At 50.6% G+C, this 26,694-nt stretch overlaps 1 protein-coding gene across 10 annotated transcripts in view; it reads right to left on the bottom strand.

The window, feature by feature from the left end:
- Camta1 (calmodulin binding transcription activator 1) overlaps positions 1 to 26,694 on the bottom strand; it is an 820,478-nt gene that overhangs the window by 204,162 nt on the left and 589,622 nt on the right. For all 10 annotated transcript variants that reach the window (XM_057784922.1, XM_057784923.1, XM_057784925.1 and 7 more), the window contains one exon: positions 23,938 to 24,009. In XM_057784922.1, coding sequence (XP_057640905.1) covers positions 23,938 to 24,009 — 72 coding nt within the window. The remainder of the gene's footprint in view (positions 1 to 23,937; positions 24,010 to 26,694) is intronic.

Genomic DNA, 26,694 nt, shown 5'->3' with positions numbered 1-26,694 from the left:
TGAAACCAGCCTTCAGCTGCCCCTGGTGAACTATGCAAGATCCTGGTGCACATGACTGTTCAGGGCTAGGAGCTCAAGAACAGGTGGCCCTGCTCTAAGGCCACCCAAGGTCATTCCATAGCTGTCTGTCCAGGCTTCTGCCAGGGCCCACGTTTGTCCCTTCATTTCAGCTTCAGGTGGACTGTCTCTTTGCCTAACCTCCCTCCTGACAAGCAACTCTGACAACATGGAGGGGGCCTCCTGCACCTACTGGTCCACAGCCCGTGGTAGACAGGCAGCTGAGAGCTCTTTCCTGTGGTGTGGTCCCATCCTAACAGGGTCTAGGCTAGCCTGAATTTCTCTCCCTACTGTTCCCAGTGGGCAGCTCTAGTTTGCCTCATCGTCTGGAGTGGCGTGCCCTCCCTGAGAGGTCCTGAGAGGTCATGGCTGCCACTGCTGGCAGTAATCCTCAGAAACACGGGATACAGAAGTGATGGGAATGAATGCAACAAAATATAACGACCCGTGTTCGAAGAGCCAATAGTGATCACCATTACTGTGTGGGCTAGTGTAGACGCAGCCATAGCAACAGTCTCCCCTTGCCCAGGAGCGCCTCTGAGATCCAACAGATCATTGTCTTGTAGTGTCCAGCTGCTGCCTCCTCTCAGCCATCCCTCTCCCACGTGTCCTGTGACATAGGTGAGGGACAGTAAGGTCATCTGGGGACAGATGAGTTATATGCTTAGGGACCTCTGAGGGGAGATGCAGCCAGCACAGTGGCCAGTGAGTCCCACGCTGTGTTATGGAGAATAAACTACAAATGAATGGTTCTGGCCTCGTCTCTAATGGCTGCCAAGAGCAGGGCTCTGAGATAGACCCGGCAGAAGGAGGAACCATGAAAAGGAAGGTTGATGGTGCTCAGAGCACAAGGGAAGGCTGTGCCAGTGAAACCCACCTGTGAGCTGTGATGGTGAGAACTCACCATGATGACCACGCTACGGTACATAGGAACCGGGCTTGCACAGGCCCCACCATACCATGCCATTTACGTGAAGCCCCACCCACGGTCTCCCCTTCTGTGAGGGAGGTGCTATCATTCTACTTTATGGATAGATAAATGGTTAAGGAAGGCCAGGTTCCTGCCCCAGGACCACCCAGCTAGCAATTGCTTGAGCTGAACTGAGACGCAGGTATGTGTACGTGTCTCCAGTGTGAGCTGTCTTCATGGGAAGCAAAGGAGAGCAGCACCAATGTCCCCTCCCTTTGTAGTAAAGCCGGCATCCTGCAAAGAAAGGTTTTGGCTATGGATGCTTGCTCTATATGCCTATCCCTGCCCAGGCAGGACAACCTTCCAGGCTGTGAACACCTGTGCTCAGGGCCTGGTCCCTCTCTCCAGCTGCAGCAGAGCACCAAGCATTTCTAGTGATCTGACCTTGGCTAAACAAGAGGAATCTCAGGTAAGTCAGGGCTGGGCCTGTGGCTTCCTGATGCTTCAGCCAGGCAGTCAGCTGTCTCCATCCCGAGATATCCTTTATCTTCTTGCCATGGACGGTTCCCTGTCTATGCCAGGCTTGGCTAGGAGGTGAGCGAAGAGAGGGGTGTGAACACAGTTTGGATGCCCAGGGAGCTCCTTACAGGCCCTCTTTCGCCCAATGTTCTCAGGCAGGGACCCAGAGATAGGAACACTTGCCCGATCCCCAAAGAGACACCCTTCTCACGTGCAGAGTGCAGACAAGTGACCAAGGACAGTCACTGGGAAGTTGTTTTAGTTCCCACCCTCCACTGAAACTCACACCTACTCCTTGACTGACTTTCTGTCCCAGAAGGCACCAGTTCCCTGGCCAGTGTCCAGCCATCATGCCGCAAAGAAGACCTCTGTGTCCCCAAGCACTGGGACTTAAGCTCCTTTGCAGGTTCAAAGGCCTGAAACCCCACATCCAGGCTTAGAGGTTTTGCGAACTTCCTGGGAAGCAGGGGCTGGAGGTGACATCCTGGTTGGGAGCAGCCCTTGCCTCTGGGTCCCCTCACTAAAAGGCCATTTGCAGGCCAAATCTGAACCTTGCCCAAACCAGGGACTGAGCAGGTACTTGGAATTCGCAAGGAGACTCTGCCGAGCTGCTGGAGCCCATCAAATTTTTATTGGCTGCATTTCCTCTGGAGAACTTGTCTACTAAATCCTGCCTGGGCTGTATTAGAGAAATAAAGATTCCACACACAGGCTTGACTGCAAATGTTGCTGCCCAGAGAGAGGACGCACTTCCTCAAAAGCCAGTGTGCACAGAGCCTGGCTTTGAGCTTGTCCTTGGCCAGAGGTTGGAGGCTAGCTTGTAGCTCAGGCTCCAGAGAGCAAAGTCTCAGGAAGTCACCCAGTGACTCCTAACCAGCCTCTCTAAGCTCCAGCGGGCCTTGGTCTGGTCCTGGCCACTTGCTGTACCGACCCACCAGCTTCCCAACTGCGTGCTTCTCCCTGGGGCCAGGGACCATGGCAGCTAAAGCCCAGGAGTTCATGGCTTGCTCCCAACCCTTCTGTAGACATCCCTAAACAGACTCACTACAAACATCAGAGGTTCAGGTGTTCTCTGCTGCAGGTTCAGGGGCTTCAAGAGACTCACACATGGCACGCAGGCACCCCCTCACTGGGTCCCAGCACATATCTACCTATCCCAGAACCCTCAGGCTTGTAGTCAGTTGATGTGGAAGACAGAAAGGTCTACAAAGAGAAGAGTCCATAGCAGACAACAATCGCTTCTATAAGCGTAGCCTCATGCTCATATTTAAAATAATCGTAAAAGACTTTCTTATTTATCTGCAGTTCAAATCCATGGAGCATCCGGTGATTTTATTTGCAGCCTCTCGCAAGCCTGAAGACCAACCTCTGGGGTTTAGTGCACACTGAAGTTCTGGGCTTCTTACGTTCTGCCTCCACCCCGCAGGTGCACAGCTCTGCAGAGGTGTCTTCTGCAAGCTGCTTGCCCTGCGGGCTGTAGAAGACAGAAATCTGAACTGACAGCACAAGACAGCTGGCAGCTGGGAGGGCACATCTGGTCAGGGTACCCTGGGAACAAACTATCATCTTCAGGTTCCCCTTCCTTGTGAGCAGAGCTGTGGCCCACACTCTGCACCCACTTGCCGCCTTTCTGGTTGCCTTTTCTTCGACTCTGTTGCTGCTGACAAAGGGGAAAGGCAAGGCTACTTTATAAGGAGATCGTCCCAGAAGAGGCTCTAAGGAAGATTCTAGAATCTGCTGAGTCAGCTTCATGTTTTGGCTACTGAACATGGCTTTCCTGCAGAGGCCCATAAACATACTGGCACCAAGACAAATGACACATGTCACTGGTGGGTACTAACTGGTTTTCTCCAAGCCCTGCTTGCGCTTGCTATTCTGCAGGACTGAGTGCCACCTCCACAGCTACAGGCTGCCAGCTTTCCCAGTCTGGGAGGAACCATACAGTTACTACCTTGCTGGAAGCTGCAGCTCACTTCCCTCTGCTGGTCCTGGGTGATAAGCCTGGCATTCTGAGAAACAAGGCAGGGGAGCATGTGGTCCAGAGCCATGCCCTTGGGACCAATGTGCACAGGTTCAAGGGAATCTGGTGGCTTCTGTTATTTGTCCTGGTTCTTAGTCTTCTGGAACCTGACTTGACATCTGTGTCTCTCTCCCAAGCCTGTACCATCTCTTCACTGCCAAGAAAGAAATCTGTCCCTTTGAATGCTCAAGACAGAGTCTCCCAGGTGAGACTGTGAGTCAATTAGCAGCTGGGAAGTAGGTCTGAGGCCAGGAAGGCCTCCTTTCTCGGCTCTTTGGGAAATATGAATGGCAGGTTTACGTGATGCCATGCAGATGACATGACTCTACTCTTAAAAGGACAGCAGGACAAGGTGGGGATGCTATCTTCTTGGCCTGTCTTTGTTTTCTGAAGAGCATGCTCTCTAATCATGATGGACACCAGACAAGTGAGACCTGACAGAGACACTGGTAGCTCCTTCCTGGGAGATACTACCGTGGTTGTGACAGTGTGCTGGCAGTGACCAGTGTTTAAACAGACACAGCCAATGTTTGGGTTGGGACAAGTTCATGAGTTCATGCCGAGAATCGGGACCTGTCCCTGCCTCTGCTTCCTTCCCATGCTCCTTAGGCTACATGTTCACTCTTGGATGCTTAGACACCGTATTCTCCCTGAGGAGACCCTTACTCTAGATGATCATGAGCTCATGGTCCCACACAGCCTGGTCTACTGCAGGAAGCCTAGCACGGCTCACATGTCTTCTCCCGCTGGACTTCCACCACAGGAGCAGGTTTGTGAGCACAAAGACATCCCAGGCAGCTTGCACCTGTGCGTGGGTAACCTCAGAATGACACCCTAGGAGAGGTTAGCCACTTTGCCCTGACTGTCCCTTCATGTGCAGGTGATCAAGTCTGCGGGAACCCTCCCTCGGCTCCTGGGGACACTCAGAAAGCTTTCTGTAGGCACCAGAGAAGAGGTGGTTCACAGATCTGAGGCAGAGAAAGGGCCTTTCATCCACCTGAGATGGAATTACAGCCAAGAAGTGTGCCGAACAAGACAGAAATAGATGAGCACAGCGTGGTCTACCTATAAATTCCTACAGTCTATAGTCTATCTAGGATTAGCTATCTACCCCTGAGAGCTCCAAGACTGATCCTGCTTCAACAAGGCCTAGGGCCCTCCAGGTGGAAAGACATAGGCTTTCTGGTAACCAAACAGGGACCTCTCTGACAGGCAGGTCCTGGATGGAGCCAAGGAAGTAAACATAAGGTTTTCACCAGGATATATAACACTCACCAGACCTAGGAATGAAAGGATAGACTGAGCTACGACAAGCCTCAGCTCCAGGAGCTGTCGCTGGGTCCATTCCTTGTCATGACCAGGAGGGTGGATGATGGCTGGTGGTCAAAGGTAAGGTGTTTTTATGAATGACAAAGGGGTCCTAAAGACATGATTACACAACAAGTTCTGGCATCTCAAGGAAGGCACTGATACCTCCTCAACACTACCCACGACCCAAATTTGAACACACATAGAACCAGAAGAGGAACCCAACTGTCGGGACAGGTGAACCCAGATGTAGCAAGGATGACTGGCAAGGTCAAACGGGGAGAACAGCTAAGCAACCGCTTGCCCAATCAGCTCACTTCCTGGCCATCACCAGGTCTTTCTCTGACTCCCAGGAGGATGTAGGATGTCTGCAGTGGGGCAGACATAATTGTTAAGTGTTTCAATCATTTATGAGTTTAAACCTCTCACTCTATTGCAACAGCCACTAAATTTGTAAGAAGGTTTGACGGGGAGACTGGACAGCTACTCACTCTGGAACTGGCTTGAGACCAGGACCCTTTTCTCTTGTCTGTCAGTAGGATAAGGGTTGGTCTGAGTTTCTCTTCGAGGGAGACTTGACTAGGAGGCTCCCAATCCCAGGGCCTCTAAGGGAGGGCAAGCAGAGTCTCTGCTTCATGTTGAGACAGCTCCCTGGGCAATCTGCCCGCCACTTCCAAACTCATCTCTGGATTTCACTTGGTTCTTTTGACCTTCACATCCCCACAGACCATGGTAGCACGGCTGGACACCCCACCATGGTTTCTCCTCCTCAGGGACTCCCTGAGCCCCCCCAGTGCCCAGCCCTCCTGTGCATCTGCAGCTCCAGGGCCTGCATCACTCACATTTCCAAGAGCAGTGCATTCGGATAACTTCCTCGGATCTCCTGCCCAGGAAAGGATAAATATTTCTGATCTATAGCAAATGTACATCCTTTAGCTAACTTCTTGGCAGGCAAGCGCACTAATCTCTCGGGCAAATCTAGGGCCTGAACAGCAAGCAGAGGCTTTCCACACCTCACCCCCACCTTGAGCAAACAGAAATTCCAAGTTGCTTTTTTAATGCTGCCTTTTCTAAAAAAAAAAAAAAAAAAAAAAAAAAGGAAAGATCTGACGAAAGTCACAGTCCACTAAGTTTGTGTCTCCTGAAAGGAAACCCAGAAGTCACCTCTCCAATCAGAGGCAAAATGAATCAGGTGTACGTGAGCATTTGAGATATAGCAGGGTATAGTGGTCCTTGGCAAACCCCTATTCAGCATGTAGTTGCCAGGCCAGCAGCACTCCCTGGGATGGAACAAGTGAGGTCAGCCTGAGAGAAGAGAAAAGCCTGAGGCTTGTGTGACCCCAAATCTGGATGAAAGGCACACGCACTGAGATCCCCAATCTCCCATATGCCCCCATTTTAAAGTCCCACTCTTCCTTCTGTTGCTTGTCACGCAGAAGTCCAACGGATTCATGGTCAGGGTACCATCAGAAGGAACACCAAATAGAGCATCCTATGTTCTCAGGGAAGAACCCTCATCTTCCCCCCTGAGTTTCCTGGGGAGGGAAGCACTGCTCCCAAGTGCTAGGAGTTCAGAAAGTGCATTGGTCTATGGTTGAACACCAGGAACAACCATGGTCTGCACATATGTGATGTGCATGTGTGTGTGTGCACACATGTATGTGTGTGTGTGTGTGTGTGCAGTGGGGTGGGGTAGCATTGACCTTGTATGTCTGTCTGAGTCAGTGCATATGTGTGTGTGCATGCATGTACATGTGCATGCATGTGTGTATGTGTGTTTGTCCTAAAACATGGGGAGATACTGTATCTCCCTTCTACTGCCATCATGAAAAGTTCTGCCCCTGTCCCCTCCATTCCCTACTCTGAGCATTGTTTCTCCAGCTTCTGTGAAGAGGAGGAGGAAGCTGAAGAATGGATATTGCTCGTTGCTCATTGGGCACTTGAATATCTGAGCAGGGCATTCTGGGAGTGCACAAGGCTGGAGCCATCTCCTCTCGATCTTTATGCATCCCATCCCCATAAGCTCTGCACAGCCACAGCCAGGAAGAACAAACCTTCGGGAGAGCTTAGGGGATGAGCCGTTCTTTCTTCCTACCAGAGAAGTTGCAGGCAGGCCGGCGAGGGGAGTGGGGGTTGCTCCATGTACAAACATGCACGCATGTGCACACACATATGCACTGACGAAGACAGACATTCAAGGTTCATGCCACTCCATCCCCTGCACACAGACACACACACTCACACATACACATACATGCACTGACTCAGACAGACATGCAAGGTCAGTGCCACCCCACCCCACTTAAAAGGCAGGTCTGTGGTCCTTGCCTTTAAGACAGGGATAAGAGCAGTGACAAGGAGGCCTTGCTTACCATCCCAACTGGATGTTCCATTATTTTCTCCATGGGAGCCACACATCCCTTAGCCAAATGGAAGCCTCTCCTGCCCTCTCCCACCCTGCATGGCTCCCTCGCTTCTCAACCCTGGAGATGGATAGTGCCATGATTGTCCTATTCAGACCATGCCAACTGGTGTCCTGACATTCACGGTGTGGCCACTGAGGCTTTGGGTGCAGGCTGGACCCAGTTCAGCCCAGCACTTTGTGCGGTGGGAGAACCAATGGCTCAGCAGAGGGGCCCATTAGACTGGCATTTCCCATCATGGATCAAGTAAACAAAGCAGAGGAGGAGGTGCCCATCACAGCCTGGCTTCCCGACAGGAAACTGTATGAGTGACTTCGTTTTTAAACATTATTATCCTCTTGAAAGCAAAAGATAAAGGATGCCTTGGAGCAGCCAAATTGCTTTGGCTCAAAAATCATTTCAAATACCATTTCCTTTAACAAGCGTACTGCCTGGGCAGCGGATCAACACTGTTCATTTTAACCTTAGTCAGAAGGAAAAAAATCCACAGAAGGGCTTGTAATTATTTAGCGCTCTCCCTCCCCAACCCCCACTCAGATACATTAACTAATGACCACAGCAGTGTGTAACCGGCCCTCTATGACACAAATGAACGCTGGGTGGTATACACAGAAGAACATTCTGGAACCGTTTCGCACCCCCTGTGTTTAGTCCCCCCACCCCGTGGACAGTCTGAATCCAAGCTGGGGGTCCAGGACTCTTTTCAGACTTTCCCAGGAAATGTGGGGACCTGTGTTCTCCCTGTGATTGCAGCTGTTTGTGGACATATCAGGCCAGTGTGAGAGCTTTACTTGTGGCCTTCACGTAAGAAAGTTCGGCCTGGATGCTGTTTCAAAGCAGTAAGGGGAAAGGCAAAAGCAGGGTAATCAGGGGGCACCGAGGGGGGGTGCCATAGGCGCAAAGCGAGGACAGCCCTAGGAGACCACAGAGGTGCAGATGAGACCCGGGCTAAGGTCTCCTTTTATTTTGGAAATTAACTGCAAGTCATTGTCATTATGTTGTTTGCAAACCATGGTCCTAAACAAAAGCAAACAGGAAAGATCTGGAGAAATGATGCCTCTAGCACAGAGGCTGAATCTGTAGACCAGAACACGGTCAGGGGTCTCTCTCTTAGCCAGCTCAGGAGAGGCAGCCACAAAGGGAAATACTACTTGATCCTGACATTTTAATCCATTTTGGGGGTTCTGTCCACATCACTCTGAGGAAAAATATCCACCTGGTATCACCTTCAACAACTGAGGCCATGTCTGAAGATCTGTCACCAAGTTTAAAGGATGTGGTCACGGCCCTCCAACAGGAATGAAAGACCCTACAGGGTGACTCCTTCCAGCTCCAGTCTGACAGGGAACGGAGTGTTTCTCAGTGCCCCGGATGCCCTGGATCACTCACAGAGTGGAGGAGTGGCTCTAGATCTCACTCCTAGCAATTACGGTTTAGTCTTCACAGAGGGCTAAGTGCCTTGTTCCTAGGCAGATCTGCAGGAAGCCAGGAGCGTAGCAAAAGACACTTAGCATCTGTGTGACCAGGGTCAACATGATTCTGGGACTGCAAAGAACAGACATTTGTTCCGACAGTGCTCTGAGGCATTAGCCAGGACACTCAAGTCTCTTATAGGAGAACACGGTCACCTGAGCAGAGCAGTGTTGGGGACAGCTTTGCTGGCAGGATACATACAGAGCCTGTCTGGGAAACCAGTACCAAAGCATGTGCAGCTTACTGGGACCCGTGTGCCCTCCTGGAGCCGCTGAAAGTCACCCATCCGCTGGGCAGCAGAGGCCAGCTGATGACTTCAGTAGCCAGTCATTCTTTCTACTCAGGGGCCCAGGTATGGGGGAATACACAGGGCATGTCATCCCAACTTCTTCTTAGTCACAGGATGCCCCAGGGGGCCACTGTCTGGATCTAGGTTTGCAGAAATTGTCTCTATCTTCTGGGATGCAGGAGGTTAAATGAGTTGTGTGTCCCACTTCCAAAGAGCTGGGACACATGAAAATCTAGATTCACAAAATAGGGAAATTCAGGGTTTCTGAAGGATTTGCCACTTACTAGGTCCCTGAGTGAGTCTATCTGAATCTTTGCCCACAGGCCTGGCTCACCTCTGTGTCCCCTGAAACCTGGCATGTTGCCTGATTCTACTAATACACACTGATATCAAAAGAGCAAATTTCTCTAGAATCCCAGGCCTGGCACTATGCCCTCTGGGAACCAATTTGCACATCCCCAATACACAAGAGTTGTCACAGCTTCATCAGCTGCTCTTTCTCTCCCCCCAGGACCCCCTCAAGGATCTCTTGGGTGTGATTTATCTAGGCTCCTCTGGAAGGTACTATAGTGTGCACTCTCTGCATTCTGGAATCAGAAGTTCAGCCTCTGGGATGGGCACAGAGACAAATGGGAGAATAGACCACCGACCACTGAGACAGCCTTAAGTTTTCCTCTATGCATGGGGGCCACAGAGTCTAGCACTAGCCATGGGGAGATCCGGCAAAGCTTGGGCTGCCTCAGGCAGTAGCAGGAGGCACTGGCCATGGTAAGGCTGAACATGGATGAAAAGAGAGGTGGTCAAGAGCAAGCAAGAGCATGGAGGTCTTTCAACTTCCAGGTCAGGGGGAGCTCCATTGTTTGAGTCAAATATTCTTTCTTCAGGTGAGGAAACAAGCCCCAGGAAAGAGAGGAGCTTCTGTAAAATCATATGGAACAAGAATAGAGAGCCAAGGTTACACATGTACCTACATACTACATAGACAACTTCAAACAATTCTTTAATAGAGCCATTGCAAGCTAAGCTTTATGGGACCCATTTACAGAGTAGCTGAAGGTCCTCCATTCGACACCTCGTCCACGGTCAAGGATTGGGCAACAAAGGAGCAAAGTCTACAGTGGGAAGCCATCAGGACATACCAGTGTTGAGTTCCATGGGGCAGCAACCCATCTGACCTGCCACACCTCCCGAGGATGATATCGCCCAGGCCCAGAAGCCACAGAAAATTTTCTGATTTCTCTAAAGGTACCTGTGGGAGAGGGTCTGCAGGGGGCTGTGCAAGACAGCAGAGAGTTGTTTAGCCATCAACAGGACAAAACAAGAAGACAGGGGCCTAGGGCATGCCTGATGAGGGAAGCATGACCCAGACAGCTCTTCCCTTGTTCCTGACCTCTGCCAAAGAGGACATCTGGGAGCCTCGGGGGTCCAGAAGGAGAAAGGGCATCCTGGAGGATGTTTTTTGCCAGGTTGACTATAGCTCATGGAGGCAGAGAGAGGGATTAGCCCCATTCATGATAGGAATGTGTGTGTGTGGGGAAGACTTTGGTCCAAGCATCTTCCTCCCCATGGCTCCTAGAACCCAGTCTTGCTTTGTTTTCCCCAGATCTCTAGTCCATCAGCTTCTGGGTCTGTGTCAGTGAGGAGTTCCCATTCCATGATCCTCTGGGAAATTGGTTGACTTCTAACTCAGATGACGCAAGCAGCAGCAAGAGCCCATTGCTCGTCTCCAGGCTTGCTTGTACTGATGTCTCTCTTCCCTGGAGAGGCAGGCAGGACATCGTTTGCTTGCACGAGAAAGCCAGGGAATAAAGAGGAATCAGCAGAGGGCCTGAGTGGGAGGGGCATCTGCACCTGGAGGGAGGGAAGGAGGGAGGGAAGGAGAGAGAGAAGAAGGGAGGGAGGGAGGGAGAGGGAAAGTCTGCAAGCCTTCCACTTGTTTGCACCCTTTCAACTGGTTTCTGAGAAAGAAGGATCCTAAGTGTCACTCAAGAGCATGCAGAACCCCCCAGGGAAGATACAAGGCCTGGACCATAATCTTGAAGCAATGGTTGCTCCAGACCTCCTTTTCCTGCTTAGCAGAAGGAGTTCACATGGCCAAGACCTCTACAAGGAGTGTCCTAGTGTTAGCGCTCACGTGGCCATGACCTACTCAAGGTGTGTCCTAGTGTCAGTGCTCATGTGGCCGTGACCTCAAGGTGTGTCTTTCTAGTGTCTGTGCTCACATGGTGCTGGGATTAGCAGGGCATATGTAGGTATGTATGTATGTATGTATACACTACACATGTATGTGCATGCATATGCATACACAAATATGTTATACATGCACACGTACACATGTGTGCTCATGTGTATACATGATATATATACACATGTAATATGCTAAATATATGTATGTCAGGCATACTTGCATGTATACATGTACATGTGTATCCTGTACATATTCATACATGCAGTAACGCACATGCATGATGCACATATTAAGTGATGTATGTACATGCATGTGCAACACTGCTGTCCCAAGCATCTAGGTTTTGAAGCGCTAACTCTATACCACAGTCATGCTATGTGTTTTGTGTGTTAGGGCTTTTCCCCTCTCGACAACACTGTTAGTATCTCTACTGAGCAGCCAGGGAAACCAGGGTACGAAGAAATTAAGCTACTTTTCCAAAAAATAAAGGGTAGAGTTGGTTTTCACACCTGCGCTTGGGCATGCTTTGAAGATCAGCCAGGTGGCTTTTCCTCCTGCTCCTCTCCCAAGGGCAGCTTGGACGAGAGGGGGGTGTGTCGGGGGGACTTGGTGATAGCGGTGGGGGTGGGAACAACTCAGGGAGGGAAGTCCCATGGCAGCATTGCCATAACCTCACATAAGGTCGACTGTGGTCCTCCAAGGCATGGGAAGAGGGGACTGAAGGCTGGAGGTGAGGGGCAGGGGCCTGACATACCCTGGGAGTCTAAGTCAAGTCCTAAGGTCTAGGAACACTGAGCCCAGTAAGATAGGGGGACTCTGATTCCCCAATTCCCCAACTCCCAGATCTCAGATGTCTGCCTGGTGTTGGGTTACTCATTCCCATGGGACTCAAGACAAAGTCTGCCTTTCATTTCCCAAGGTACAGTGTCATTGGTCACAGGGAAGGGGCAGAGAGGCTCAAGCAAGTCCTCAGACATTGGACATAACATGAGTCTCCTCCAGTCTAGGATGACACTGTGTTATGCTGTAGCCGGTCTCCCTGGTACCTGGCTCTCAGAAGCTACCTGCTGAGGTCTGGGGAATGCTACAAACTGGATACACCACCGGAAGCTCTGAGTCAGCAGCATGGAAACAGGGAACCCCCAAAGTAGGCATTCATTTTTGCTTTCTCCTAGAGATCTGGTAGCTGGTCACTTGCCAGTACAGCCCATGCTCCACAGGACAAAATCTGGCCCTCTCCCTCTGCCTCACCAGCAGAGGGGCAGGTGCCTATCTTCTGAAGAGCGGCTGCCTTCATCCCAAACAGCAGCTGAACTCAGGCATCCTTCCTGGAGCTGGGAAAGCACGCGATGCTTCTGGCAGCAGAATGATCCTTTATCTAATTACGCTCGACTCCGGCTAATGTTGTGAGCTTGCATTCTCTGATCAGACACCAGCGGCTGGCGGCTGAATTGCATGCTGAGGTGTCCTGGGAAGCCAGCCTGGAATGTTAAAAATGCTGCAGCTCACACACAGTCTGTGTGTAGAGGGGCATCCCAGAAAGACGCCTGGCCTACTGTTTAGAAAACAGGGTTTCGGTCCAGCTCCTCTGCCAAGTCACTGGGCATTCCCAGGGAAGTGAGGACCTCGCTAGGTGATGGTTTTCCTCTGTAAAACAAGGGGCTGGGCAGCTAGTTTGTGAAGGGTACTGTCAACAGTGCTGAAACACCCCCAGGGAAAAAGAGGCCGCCTGCCTGGCCTGGTTGCTGTGTGTACGTGTGGCATGGATTGAAGGCTGTGCCTCTAACTCAGTGTGGCAGCCCCATGTGATGTCCAGAGCATCACAGGATCCCAGCAGTCATGAGTCCTGCAGACAACTGTGAAAAGAAAGTCAGCATCTATGCGTCCAAGGGCCTGGCTTCTCCCTCCACTGCACCTGGACCCCAGGCTGCTGCACCACTTAATTTTCAGTGTAGTGGCTGTAGCAGAAGAGGTGCTGGCTGAAACCCTCTCCGTAATGAAAGCAGCTGCTTTTAGGGAGCGGGGAGTGGTAGGGTGTCACAAAGCCTGGAACAGTGACAGCACATGGGACTCCAGTCTCATCAGAAGATTGGGTACAGGCTGCTTCTCCTTCTCCTGGACCAGTGTCAGTATCCTGAGAGGCAGCTGCCATGGGAATGTTGTCCCAAGAGGTACGCTGTAGCTGCCTCGCGGATGCACTGAGGCTGATTTGGTGTGAGATACCAAGATGCAGGGAGGACACAGTCAGTGGGTGCAGCTGGAGAACAGTGATGGCAGATTTTCACCATCTCAGTGTCCTAGGTGTTAGAGAGGGGCCTGGCTTGCTCCTAGAGTTGGCTGGGCTGCTCTGGGGAACACTCTTGGGTTAGCTGGGCTGTTCTGGGGACACTCAGGTTAGCTGGGCTGTTCTGGGGATGCTCTTAGTTTACCTGGGCCGCTCTGGGGACACTCTTGGGTTACCTGGGGTGTTCTGGGGATGCTCTTAGGTTACCTTGACTGCTTTAGGGATGCTCCTAGGGTTATCTGGAAAGGCACGTGGTGAGAAGACACTCACGCCCGGCAAGTGCATCAGTTGTGAAGTGGGAAACATTTGGTAGGAGCAGAATGAGAAGCTCTGGAGACCACTGGGGAGGAAAGAACTTAGGATCCAGGCTTCTTGGGGCCAAGGTGAGGGTTATGACCTAGAGCTATGAAATCAAAACTTCCACAGAGACAGCAGCAACATTTCAGCCTGCAGCTTGCCTGTGTCCCATCCTGCGCTGACTCTTTCAACCCTTCTGACTGCTCCACAATATCCTATGGGCAAAGAAACAGCCTGGAGTGACAGACACAGGATCAGAATGTAGTTCCGTGTGATTGCCAAGGACCTCCCACTCTGAGGGGAGCTAGAAATCCCAGCTTCTGGGGTGCATCCTAGCGACCCCTTTCCACGATCCCTTCTAAGGAATTGCTCATGTTTTCACAAATGAGTCTGGCTGGAAGCTGGGGGCTTAGTGACCTTATGGACCTGGTACTGTACCCTGGAAGAGCTGATACAAGCCTGGCACACAGAGTCCGCAGTCTGTAGAGAGCTGTTTTTATCTCTTTGCTAGCCTTGCCTAGGCCCACAGCGAATGCTGGGGTTCGCAGCTTGTCAGTCAGCACTTGAGAGCAATTAATACCTGTGGAGGGCAGGGTTAGCCTCAGAGCAGGGAGATAGGGCTCCCATGGCTGTCTACCCAAGGGCCAGGGATCTAGTGATATTTTGATCATGCAGGACCCAGGGCAGTGTAAAACCCATTCCAGCTGCAGCTCCCAGGTGCGGCTACCGGCTCCAGGCTCTATCCTCTGGAGCTTGTACAGGTGGAATGTCCTAAATTCATCAGGAGACAGTAGAGAGGCACGGTCTCTCTCTTCTAGTCCAGGGCTACATCCAGCAAGATGCAACCTCTCATCAGCCTTGGGGGAAGAAATGCTTTAGAATCAGAGAGGCTGAACTGGAGAGGCAGCGGGAGAGCAGTGGATGCCGGTACAGTTCCCATGGCTAAGCCAAAGTCCCTCTCAGCCTCCTACCTCTAGCCAGGCTGCTGTGTCCATGGGGACTCCCCGGGGCTCACTCAATCTTCTGAAATTCTGAAGCCCTCTAGAGCTTGAATGTGTTCTGATGGCCAGCCTGGGCTCGAAGCTGCAGTTTGGGGTGGGGCACACACAGCTTATAGTCACATAGGTTAGAAGTTCATACTCCTGGTGCCATTAATCTTGGAGCTCAGAGCTGGGGACAGCACACAGTTGAGCCCCAGAGCCACATACCTCTTAGCAGAAAGGGCTCAGGAGAAGCTCATTTCTTTCTAACTGACAATGTTAGAAGACATATACACCTATGCACATCTATGAGTGCCTAAGATCATATGTGTATACATGTAAATACCCGTGCATACCCATGATCATATGTGCACATAACTACATACCTGCACACACCTGTGAACATGTGTGTATATGTGTATGCCTATGCACAATCTAGATATTTGTATATACATGTACACCTATACACACCTGTACATACATATGCATATTTAAAATTATCTGAGTATGCATGCATACCTGTGTATTTATGCATACATATATAAACCTGTGCACTCCTGCATAAAGCCATCTGCCTCAAGTCAGATGTAGCATGTCTCAGTCCTACATTCTGACAGCCACTAACACTAAGGGACAAATGAGGTGGCGATGCAGATCACGGGACCTCCTTGTTCACACTCGATCTGGGACTGTCCCACAAAGGCTGGTGTCGCCTGCCGGGGCATGGTTAGAGGCCTACGTGAGCTGCTGACAGTTGTCACACATGAAGCATGTCACAGATGCTTCAGATTTTATCTCTTGGTCCTTTGAGTTCCTTCAGTGGTGGCACCGTAAGTGTTTCCTCGAGGCCAACTTTCATCTGGTGCTTTGAGGATCAGAGTCACAGTTTCCCTTTAGCTCTAAAGGAGATGCGGATATCACGGACAGGACGTCGGCTCAAGATTACATGAGCGGGATAATTAGAGAAAGCCCGCATCATAAGCCATCTAGCCAGGAAATTAAGCTGCTTTGGCATTCTCCTTGCCTTTGAAGGGTGTTCTGCAAAGGGGGGGGGGCAGGAATTGTTGGCTTGATAAAGATAGTAAATGAACTCTAGAGCCCATTGTTCTGCCTTTATATTAAAAGCAATTGCTTAGCCGAGCTGACACCACGCACTGTGGAGGCACAATCCCCTCTGCAGACCCGAGGATTAAGAGACTGACACATTGTGGATAATAAGACTAATTAATAATTCCATCTCCAAGGGACCACAGCCCTGGCAGCTTCATCCTGCCTCTGCATTCTAACCCGCCAGGGCAGCCCAGTTCTTTCAGGGCTGAAGGACAAAGGAGAGTTTGCATGCCGGGATAAGGGACAATGTGGTTCTCTCACAATGGGAGGTGGAGCAAAGGAGGCTTGGGTGCGTGAGGGGACAGGAGACCAACCAACAGCAGCGGCTCCAGCTCATGTGACCACAGGAGGAATCCTTGCCCAAGGCTGTGGGACAAGCCAGACTCTGGGGCCTACGATCACATGGTGACGTCTAAGAGACCTTAAATTTCACTCATGGAGAGACACTCTCTTAGAGACTGCCCAGTCTGTTGGGGGTAAAAGCAGTCTTCACTGGAAGATGACTTCAAACAGCCTGCCAAACATGACACCAGGACCTTTGTAGGTCTGACCTCTGACCTTCCTCATAGTGAGAATTAAATGCCTGTGTACACACACACACACACACACACACACACACACACACACACACCCCACATTCAGTTCACTCAGCCAGAATCCCAGGCTAGTAAGAGTAGGGTTGAATTCAAACTTGACTGGTTTCAAGCCCAGATTCCAGTAGGCTGTCTTATCCCCAGTACCCTCGCTGTCCATTAGGTGGTAGCAGAGTGTCCCGTGGCTCCAGAGGACTCTGGCGACAACAGCAACTTTGGCAAACTACAAGGTGAAGGTGGAGGTGGGACATGACCACCTGAACACCACCCATAAAAAGGGACCTGTGGAAAGAGCCAGTCAGACACTCCCCCATCTCTCCTGTCCCCAGAGGAAAGGATGGGGGAATCTGGGAAATGCCCAGTGACATTCCTCAGAGAGGATAATAGCTGGCTTTGGGAGCCTGCCATATTTTCTGGAAGCTTTAGGTGGGTACAGCCATGGCCTTGGCATCATAAATCGCAATCAAGCGAAGACATCAGGGGAGGAAATACTACCACTCCATTCCGCAGCCTTGGCCAGGGTCCTGAAATCTTAATGGGATTGAACTTTTTTTTCCCCTTTTTCTTTTGCATAGCACCGTAAATTCCTGGAGTCTACCTAATCCCCCGATCACGTTATTCAAGGGACATTAAATGGAGAAAGTTGGAAAAGCTGCTCTTTAGAATAAAGTTGGTATTAGAAAGCATCTCGAGAATGATCTGTGCCAGCACCATCCTTCCTGTCCCTGCCCCTCTGCCATGTACCGTGTGTCTATTCCGGTCCCCCAGGAGAAAGATTACTGGATGGATTACCCACTTGGCTTTGCTTTGAGCTAGTCACCCCTGGACTGCACTCTTCCAGACCGAATGGAGCCTCTCTCCCTTTGGCCACCGTCTTTCCTGCTGGGGCTCCTTCTTAGAGAACCACGGTCCTCACTCTTCCCACAGTGCCCCTGCATCATGGTGCCAGTCTCCCCTTTCTCCTGCAGGGCACCCTGTGGCCTGCAGACTTTTGTCCTCCCTACAGAGCCAGTCCTTCTCCCTCAGCAGGGACACCTCAGCTGGAGGCTCCTGGGGTGAGCTGATGCCTGGTTTGGGACTAGCATGCCTCCAGCGTACCAAGCTCAGGCCTCCTTCGGCACATGCCTGGAGCACTCACTCCCAAACTTCTTCTACACAGTGCTAACAGCGCACCAGCCTTGTGAGAACCACAAAGTGCTCAGAAGCACAAGGACTGCCATGAATGAGGTTGTAAACTCAGTGACAATGACGAAGATGATGACAATGGCTACTGGTGGCCCTGGAGAAGCTTTCACAGAAGTGTCATCGTTTCTGTTTGTAATGATTGGGGCATTGCTACGCTGCCCAGGCTGGCCTCGAACACTACCTGCTCTCTATGGCCCATCTTCTCTCAGCCTCCGGAGTTCTGGGACTCCTGGCCCCAATTCCTCACAGTGGCTTTGCTCTTCCACCCTACCTAGGCCCCTCCTAGCCTGATTTGCTTTGAGTCTGAAGCAGAGATAGCAAATCCCAGGCCTCTCCCCTATACTCTACCTCAAACCTCCTGGCTTGGCTGCCATACCAAGCTGGCCCTTCCTGGGGCCTCTTATAGGACAGCCTTGGGCCAGGTGTGTGGATCTGGGAACTTTAAGCAGCCAGGTTACCATCTGCCTTACTCCCGCAGAAAACATTAACTCCACCGACCACTGGGCAGGTGCCCACATCCGCCTCTCTCGCCTGCCTCATGTCCAAAGGGCTTGTGAGGCTATCCTTCTTACACTTTCTCCCCCATCTCTGAACTCTGGACTCACTTCCCTTCCAGAAAGTCCTTCCAGATCACCTGCTCCATTGCTGTGCTTCCCCAGAGTTCACTGCCTCACATGACTTGAATCCACAATGTCCCCAGAGGACATGTGCTGATAAGTCATGGTCCCCAGTCTGTGGCACTGTGAGGTGGCAGAAACTTAGGGAGATGAAGCCCATGGACGGTCACCGGGAATATGCTTATGGGGACCTGAGCCCTTCCCTCTCTCTCTTTTCTTCCAAGCTTCCACGAGGTGGGCAGGTTCATTTAAGTGTTTTCTCTGAACTGTGATGTCATGTGCTACCACATATCCAAAGTAAAAGAATTTAGCAATCAGGGACTGGAAACCTCTGAGACCATAAGCCTGCAGTGGTTTGAATAGGTCTGGCCCCCACAGGCTCATGCGTATGAATGCTTGGCCCATAGGGAGTAGCCTTGTTAGAGGTGTGGCCTTGTTAGAAGAAGTGTGTCACTGGGGAGGTGGGCTTTAAGGTCTCATATATGCTCGAGCCCAGTGTGACAGTTCACTTCCTATTGCCTGTAGATCCAGATGTAGCACTCTCAGCTCCTCCTCCAACACCATGTCTGCCTACATGGCGTCATGTTCCCCACCATGATGGTAATGGACTAAACTTCTGAAGCTGCAAGCCAGCCCCAGTTAAAGGTTTTCCTTTTTAAGAGTTGCTGTGGTCATAGTGTCTCTTCACAGCAGTAGAACCACTAGCTAAGACATTAAAACAAAACCATTTTTTCCTTACAAGATAGTTATCTTTGGCATTTTGTCATAATACTACCATGGTTACGCCCCTATACCCACTGTTTCTAGGAGGCTAGGGTTGGCAGAACCTAGTGAATGGGCAGGAAGTGGCATGTTGAAGCAAAAGGCCCCATAGTCCTCCCATCTGGGGGCTACTTTCATGGCCTAGGGTAAGATGACCAGGACTCGAAGGGTAATGATGACACCTCACAAAGAGGCAGAGAGGACGACCATAGGTGACCTTGACATCTTGCTTCATTCTGCCCCCTGGTGGCTGAGTGGTTGAAGCACTTCTCCCTGGAGACAAGGGGGTATGCAGTGAAGGCTGACTGCCTGGCCAGGAAGCAGGGATCCGTGTAAGTATAGCTACAAGGTAGGACTAGAACCCAGTTCCCTGGGCTCAAAATCCAGTACTCTTCCCAAGACTGGGTCCTAGATCTTGGAGTTGAAATGTGAACTCTTCTTTAGTGAACTGGGATCCCTACACCCTGTCGTATGCTCTTCTCTACTCCCTGGGGTCCCCGCTTCACACAGGCCTCTCTGTTTTGCAGGGCTGTGGTGTACCAGGAAGGTTCCTCACGGCCTCTGCCCCATGATTGGAGTGAGCAGTCATGTAGCCGTGTGGAGGCGCACCCCCTGCCTTACGTGCAGAAAACATTCATTAAGCATTTTAGAGAACAATGGCAATGAGAAAAACACTCATTAGAAGCAGAAATGGTTTGCAAAGAAGCCAGCAGTCTGCTGGGAAGTGCAGCCAGAAATGGGGCTTGTTCTCATGGGAAACTGTGCTCAAAGGGATGGATCATGGAGGCCAGGGAGCCTGAGGCTTGAGGTCCTGAAGGGGGGATCCTTTCTGTTTAACTCTATCCCTCAGCCCTAGTAAAACTCAGTCCTGAAAGCTGCAGTCAGAACCATGTTAGGCAGTGGGAGTAGAGAATAAAAGATCACTGTTCTGCCCCTTACCTGACTTATGTGTGACTGGAGTGTTGGTCCTAGTCTCTGTGGACCTCAGAGACCCACCAAAAATGCAGTGACTGAGCTCCTTGGATCCTGTGATCCCGCTGGCTGTGACACAGAGGCCAAGGGTGAAACAAAGATAGTGTGTGTGGTTCCTGCAGAGGTAACCTTCTTCAGGTTATATGAATCTCAGGATCTGGCCAGTTGGAGAAGTGGGTGGGTTTCAGCCCATTTGGATCTACAGTGCAGCCTGGGATGCTGTCTTGGGCACAAGTGGCCCTACTCTGCAGCACACCTGAGATGCCCAGTGTCTCCCACACGCACTGGTACCCATCAGTCACGGCAATGACCTGTGAGCTAACTAGGATCCAGCACCCTACATTCTAGGGCTTGCTTGCTTGTGTCTTAGGTTGAATTATAGTAGAACCTTCCCTAGCAATGAAGAAGGGGAGAATATGATACACACAGATGAACAGAAAGCAGCACCCCAGAAGAAAGTCAGGTGGCTCAAAAATTCTAACTCCATATGACTCAGGTTGACCCTCTGCGTCTTGGCCATGACTCCATGCTCCTGCCATTGGTCTTTGGTTTGCTCAGCGCTGCCATTGGGGGGATTTGTCCAGTTAAGTTGTGACCTTTTGGACATGTTGACCCCTGCCCTGCCTTGGTCAAGGTTCTGTGCTTGGCACAGAGGGAAACAAAGGTGGGGAGTTCCTCTGTTGGGGAGCTCCACTGTGAGTAAAGAGTTCCCAACAGATTTCTCTGAGTGTAGAGCAGAGGCCCCCATTTTGCTAAATGGTTTTAAGGTAGCCTCTGCTGGAAGATATTCAAGGATAGAATTGAGCCATGGCTATGAACAGGAGCGGGTGACTGAGCTGAAGCCACAGTGGCCAGTGGTAGTGGATTCCTTGAGGAATCGCCTTTATCCAGAGGCCTCCTACTGAAAGTCCCGCCATTTCCAGAAGGCTGTCTTGCTTCAGTCATGTTACTCAGCAGATGGTGGGCTGTACGCTCCTGGATTACCAGGCTTCTTCTTCAGCACCTCCCCAGGGCCTGTCATCCTGTCCATCAGTTACCTTTCTTAGCTCTCACGGGGCCTTGCCCCCACACCTTCACACTCACCAACCCTCATTCATGGTGCTTGGTATTGGAGGCAAACCCAGGCCAAATTGTATCTGGGCATCTTCTTTAACATCAGAGAAATTAAACCTGAGCATGCTGTCATTGTCTGAGTGTTCTAGCACTAGAACAAACCGCTCTGAGCAGCACCAGCTGCTGTTGGAATGTCTGGTTTAGAGTGGACAGGACATGGCTTGAACTAATTGCTTTGGTATAAGCTCCCTAACTTCTTGTCTCTTGGTCTGACTGGGGATGGTGATTACACTCTGGGTACCCCACTTGAGGGATTTCTGCAGTGTCTTGACCAGGATGCAGCCCGGTGTACTGTCACTTTGATCATACAGTAGTAGGAAGAGCTGTGTTTGAGGACCCAGAGGTGAGGAATGGGGGCAACAGTTTTCCCTGGCATGGGATGGGAAATGAAGATGTCCAGAACATCCAGGTTGATCCTGTTGCACTGATCTTTGGTGCAGGTTGGGTTGGGGTCTCCAACTTCCTGTCAGCTCAAGTATGACAAGCTAGACACAAGCACAAGAACCACCCCAGGTGTATCTTCAGTACCCAGGGGACAGAGCATAGAAGCAGGGAGGGAGGGCAGACAGAGGACATAACTTTCCTCCTTGCTGCAGGGGCATCTGGGAACTACCATAACACAGCTATGGAGAAGAGACCTCAGCTCTCATGCTTCCCAAATCTGTCTGCTTCCAGCAGAGGAAGTTCAGTGGAATTAAAAAACCACAAGACCACAATGGGGCGAGAAGAAGCAGTGGAGACAGGTATGGAGTGGACATGGAGAGGTGGCACCCTTAAGGACTGTGGGCAAAATGTGAGCAAGCCAGGAGCTGACCCACTAGGAGTCTCGGCCTGGTGTGGCACAGAGGGCAGGTCACAGATGTATTCTAACCAGGAGAATAGATACCAAAAGAAAAAGTCACAATCAGTGCCAGGGGGCTGTAGGTCTAGGAAGGAGTTTCCAAAAGCCACAGGATGCTTGGAGTAAATGAAGTTTCTGGAACCCAGCACCTGAACTGGGGAACCATGATCATGTCCTAGGCAGGCCAGAGCACTGCCCTCAAAGCAGAGTCCCCACACTCAGCTGCCAGTATTCTAGTGAGGAAACTCTCTCCTGATGGCTTAGAATCTTTAGAGCATTTTCTCCTAATCAAAGTAGCATTCCATGACTACATAAACCACCCTCAAAATGACACAGCTCTGAGACATTAGAAAAACAGACACTCCTACATCAGCCTCCAAGGGACGCAGAGGCAGGAAAACTAACAAAGGAACAGAACATCTGGTCAACCAGGATGCCACTCCCTAAGGAATGTACCAAACCACAGACAATTAATTCTGAGAACTGGGAGAGAACAGAAGGGCTGATGGCTACAGCTGGGAACCAGGGTAGTAGGGCTCCAACATGGCTGGACCTTGACCTCCCTATCCAAACTGCTCCCAGCCCATGGACACCTTCCAGGCCATTCTCCATGGAAACAGTGGCCTCTCTGTGCTTGGTTCTCTTTGAGGCTCTTTTTTCTGCACACATGGGATGATGTTTGTCAGTTGTTTCCCCTCTGTCAATTTCCCCTCAGTCAGGACCCTCAGGTCCTCTGGGCCACCAAACCCCATGTGCTTGATAGCTTGAACAGGAGCAGGCACAGACAGTAGAACCACAACAATGAGTTCTCCAACTGCAGCTCCTGGACAGAGGAAGTAGGGCAAAATTTCTTGTAAGGGGAATGGTGACAGGTCCACTGTGTTGGGTCTTACAAAGAGGCTTTGTATAACAGAGGGCTAACTTAGGAAGAGACACAGGTTCAGTCCCACTGGATAGATCCTCAGTCCTCCACCCCTCACAGTACCATACACTCCAAGACTTCTAGTAAGAAGCTAGGTAGCATCTGTTTAGCTCTGCTGTGCTAACACCACAAACGAAGGCTGCATATTCAGAAACACGGACAGCGTCTATCTAGCGAGCACCACGGACAGAGGCTGCCTTGTCTAGAACCATGGACAGCGACTGTCAAGTCAGCGCCGGACGAGCAGAGGCTGCTATCTAGCACCATGGACAGAGGCTACCTAGCTGCACCACAGGTGTAATCTGTTTAACCATAACCTCAGAGGCTGTCTAGCCATCAACATGGACAGAGCTGTCTGTCCAGCACAATAGACAGAAGCTATATATCCAGCACCATGGACAGAGGCTGTCTATCCAGCACCACGGACAGAGGCCATCGATCCAGCACCACAAAGGCTGCCTAGCTATACAAGAGACTTAAGCTGTTTATCCATGACCACAGAGGCTGTCTAGCCACCACCATGGACAGAGGCTACTCTCCACAAGTTTGGCAGATGCTTCCACCCACTTCCGTCTTTAAGGCAGGCATCACAAATCAACCACAGGGTTCCTTCCCAAGGAGTCATGACCTGCTCCTCCCCAGCAGCATCCCAGTCAATCCCACTACACCTAAAACACCCCTGGAAACATGTTTTCCACATGTGCCTTCTGACTAACCAAAGAGAGCAAATGAATGTATGGTTTGTAGCCAAGAGGAATTTTATAGTGAGGGCAGACACCTCTTATTAATCCTCATCAACAGGCAGCCAGGGACCTTGGTGCCCCAAGGCATCTACTCATTTTCTCCCTGGATGAACAAGGTGTACCCTGGCCATGAGGTCTCTCTATCTCCTTTCTGGAACCTCACAATCAGACCAGTAACCAAAGAGCCTTGGCACACACTGCTGAAAGCTAGAACCAGGGCTCTCAGCCCAAAGTTGATGTCACACGCAGGAGCCCCATGCCCCCTCAGCACCCTCCATGGGCCCTTCCCAAGCACCGGCGACGCAAGAAGAATCCAGTCCCAGCCACCTACCTGAAGGAGCCAGTAGCACCTCCGGTGGAAAGTGGGGATGATGGAGGAATGGACATAGCAGCCGTACAAGCACTAGGGAGAGAGGAAAAACGAGAGTTCAGTTGGAAAGAGGGAAGGAAGGAAGGAAGACAGTGCAACAGAGAAGGATCAAGAATGGTCATGCCACTGTTGGCAGACCTGGGGAAACTGAGGTACAGGGTGCACTCCAGGGATAGGGTCTAAGATGGATTGTGGGGCATGCCGGTGGGAATATAGGCAACAGGCACTGTATCCTATGGAGGACTAGAGGCACTTGAGAACTCAGAACTTCAGGCAGCATTTAGGGGCTGAAGTCACAATATTCATTGCTATAGCCTAGGTTGAGATCCTTGGGTATATGGGAAGTACTGAAGGTTACCTTGTGGAATAAACACACACACACACACTGCCCCAGGGTAGTCATCCTTTGTTGATATGAGTACAGTGCTGACAGGAACAAGGTTGAGCAACAGCAAGGTGCATCTATAGATGTAGGGGTACCACCTGCCATGTATCCTACTTTTATTTTTGAGCAAGGGTTGATTTGCTCCTGTGTTTTCTTGCTTGCTTCTTGTATTTATTACACTAGATTTGGTTGAAGAATGGAGGGTAGGGTCACTCATGGTCAGGGCTGAGCTGGGAGGAGGGTCAGTTCTCAGGTGCCTCTCATCTGGGCTACCCAGGTAGAGTTGACTGTTGGGTGGACTGCACTGAAGCCTGTTTCTGAGTGGGGGCAGCTGATCTACATACAGAGATTGATTCTTGGGGGGTAAGCATGTTAGGGAGATGGGAGGGAACCCAAGGTGGTCTGTCCATTAAAAACCATCTGGAAATTTGCATGGGAGAGAAAGATGCCAAGCCACATACAGCTCACCAATTTGGCAAGGGCTGTCTCAGGGTGCTTACTGATGGGTCCACCTCAGAGTCTGTGCCAAAGTCTTTGCTTTGGGCTTATAAGTGAACCAACCTTCATTTGTTTTTCATCCTCAGTTCCCCTGATTTGTCAAGGTAAATAGTCCAGAAAGGGTGGAGCAGAGAGAAGGAAGAATTGGCAGAGTTGCCCAGGACACCGAAGGACTGTCCCCATCTCCCGTCACAAAGCCCCCTCCCACACAACAGCACTCCAGAGAGGAATGGCAGGCAGCTTCCCCTTGGCATGTCTGCCAGACATCTTTGATAGCTCTCCCCCCAGAAAGACCAAGTGCAATTTGGCTTGACTCAGAGTCCATTTGAGTCCTGCCTGTCTGATTAGCAGAGTTGAAAGAGAAATCATTTTGGACTCTGGGATTCAGGCTGCAAGAAAATCAGATTTCCAATATGTTAGAACTTCTACAGATCGCTGTCAGCTGGGATTTAAGCCCTGTACAAACTAAACAAACAAAGCGGAAATTAATTTAAACGATTCCCTTGCAGTTCTTGCTCATGAAATGTATTTATTATTAAGAAGGCAATATTCTTCCTTGACTTTCCTGGTTTTCAAGTTGCTATGTTTTGGTTTTGTGATTGGAACTTTTTTTTGATCACCCATTTCTGGCTAGGCGAATTCTTGTTTGGACTTTTTTTTTCCTGGAAGTGTTTGGTTAGCAATGAAACAAGCAGCTGCTTGTGGCTTTCTGTGATCTCTCTCCCTCATGGGGTCCACACTTCTTATGGGCAGTTTCTTTGTCTCATGTCATGAGCTAAGCAGAGGGAGACATGGATGGTTCCTGCCTGTGCCCTCTCATTGTTTATTCCTCTCCAAACCTGAAGTGAACAAGGCTGACTTTTGGCGTCATATCTCCTTCCAGTGCCTTCTTGGCACTGTGGACCTTAACCTTCATGAAACCCACATTTGGGCTGTGAATTTGCCAAGCATCTGGTCTGCCCAGCCTATGAGAGTTGAAAATAAGTAAGCAGTAAGCAGGGACACCCTCTCCAGACATCTGAACCCCTATTGCCAACAAGTCATCTACCCAGAACTGCTTGGAATCACTGGGTAAGCAAAATGAAGCTCAAAAGAAAAATAGGTGCAGGGCTTGTGCATTTAAACTAGAGGAGCCCCCAGGCCTCACTCAGAACCACAGGATTGTTTTTCAGATGTTCCCTTGTTCCTCTAACCACCACCATGATCCCATGTCTCTTGTCTCATCAGAGAAAAGATATGAAGTTAGGAATACGGATGAAAGGGAACACAGCCTTGGCTGCATCTTGACAATGTGGGCATTGTGTGGGGAGAAACCAGGAGCCCCAGGGTGTGAACCTCCATCAGCCTGTGAATTACCCTATGACTCTCTTACTGTCTGTCTTTCTGACCAAGGCTTTGGGAATCTTACTAAGGCTTCTGGGTAAAGCTGAATACCTCTCTCCTTCCAGGACATAGGGTCCCCAAAGCTTTGTATGGGCAATGACGGGGAAGAGTAAATATTTCATTTGTGGTACACAGTAAGATGAGGACTTTCATCACACATGAGATGAGACTCTGGACGTGGCCTGATGTGTTTACACTCAAAGGATTTTTTTCGGTGTTGATTTCAAGAGACACATTTTTGTGTTGAGTGATAGATTCCTGTCCTCATGGGGGAAGGGACACACAGCAATGTGCTCAGGGAGGTGGATGCTGTGTATGCAAAAGATCTAACTTAGATATCCTACTCACTCACCAGCTCCGAATCTCATCATCATTCCAGGCTGTAAGATGGGTGTCACTTTTATGATTTCTCTCAGCGTGGCCATGAGAGATGAAATGGGACAATGGAATGC

This window comes from Chionomys nivalis, chromosome 11 (genome assembly GCF_950005125.1).
Source record: "Chionomys nivalis chromosome 11, mChiNiv1.1, whole genome shotgun sequence".
Lineage (NCBI taxonomy): Eukaryota > Metazoa > Chordata > Mammalia > Rodentia > Cricetidae > Chionomys > Chionomys nivalis.
The sequence above is the reverse complement of the archived record's forward strand: the minus strand, read 5'-3'. Positions and strand labels throughout refer to the sequence as shown.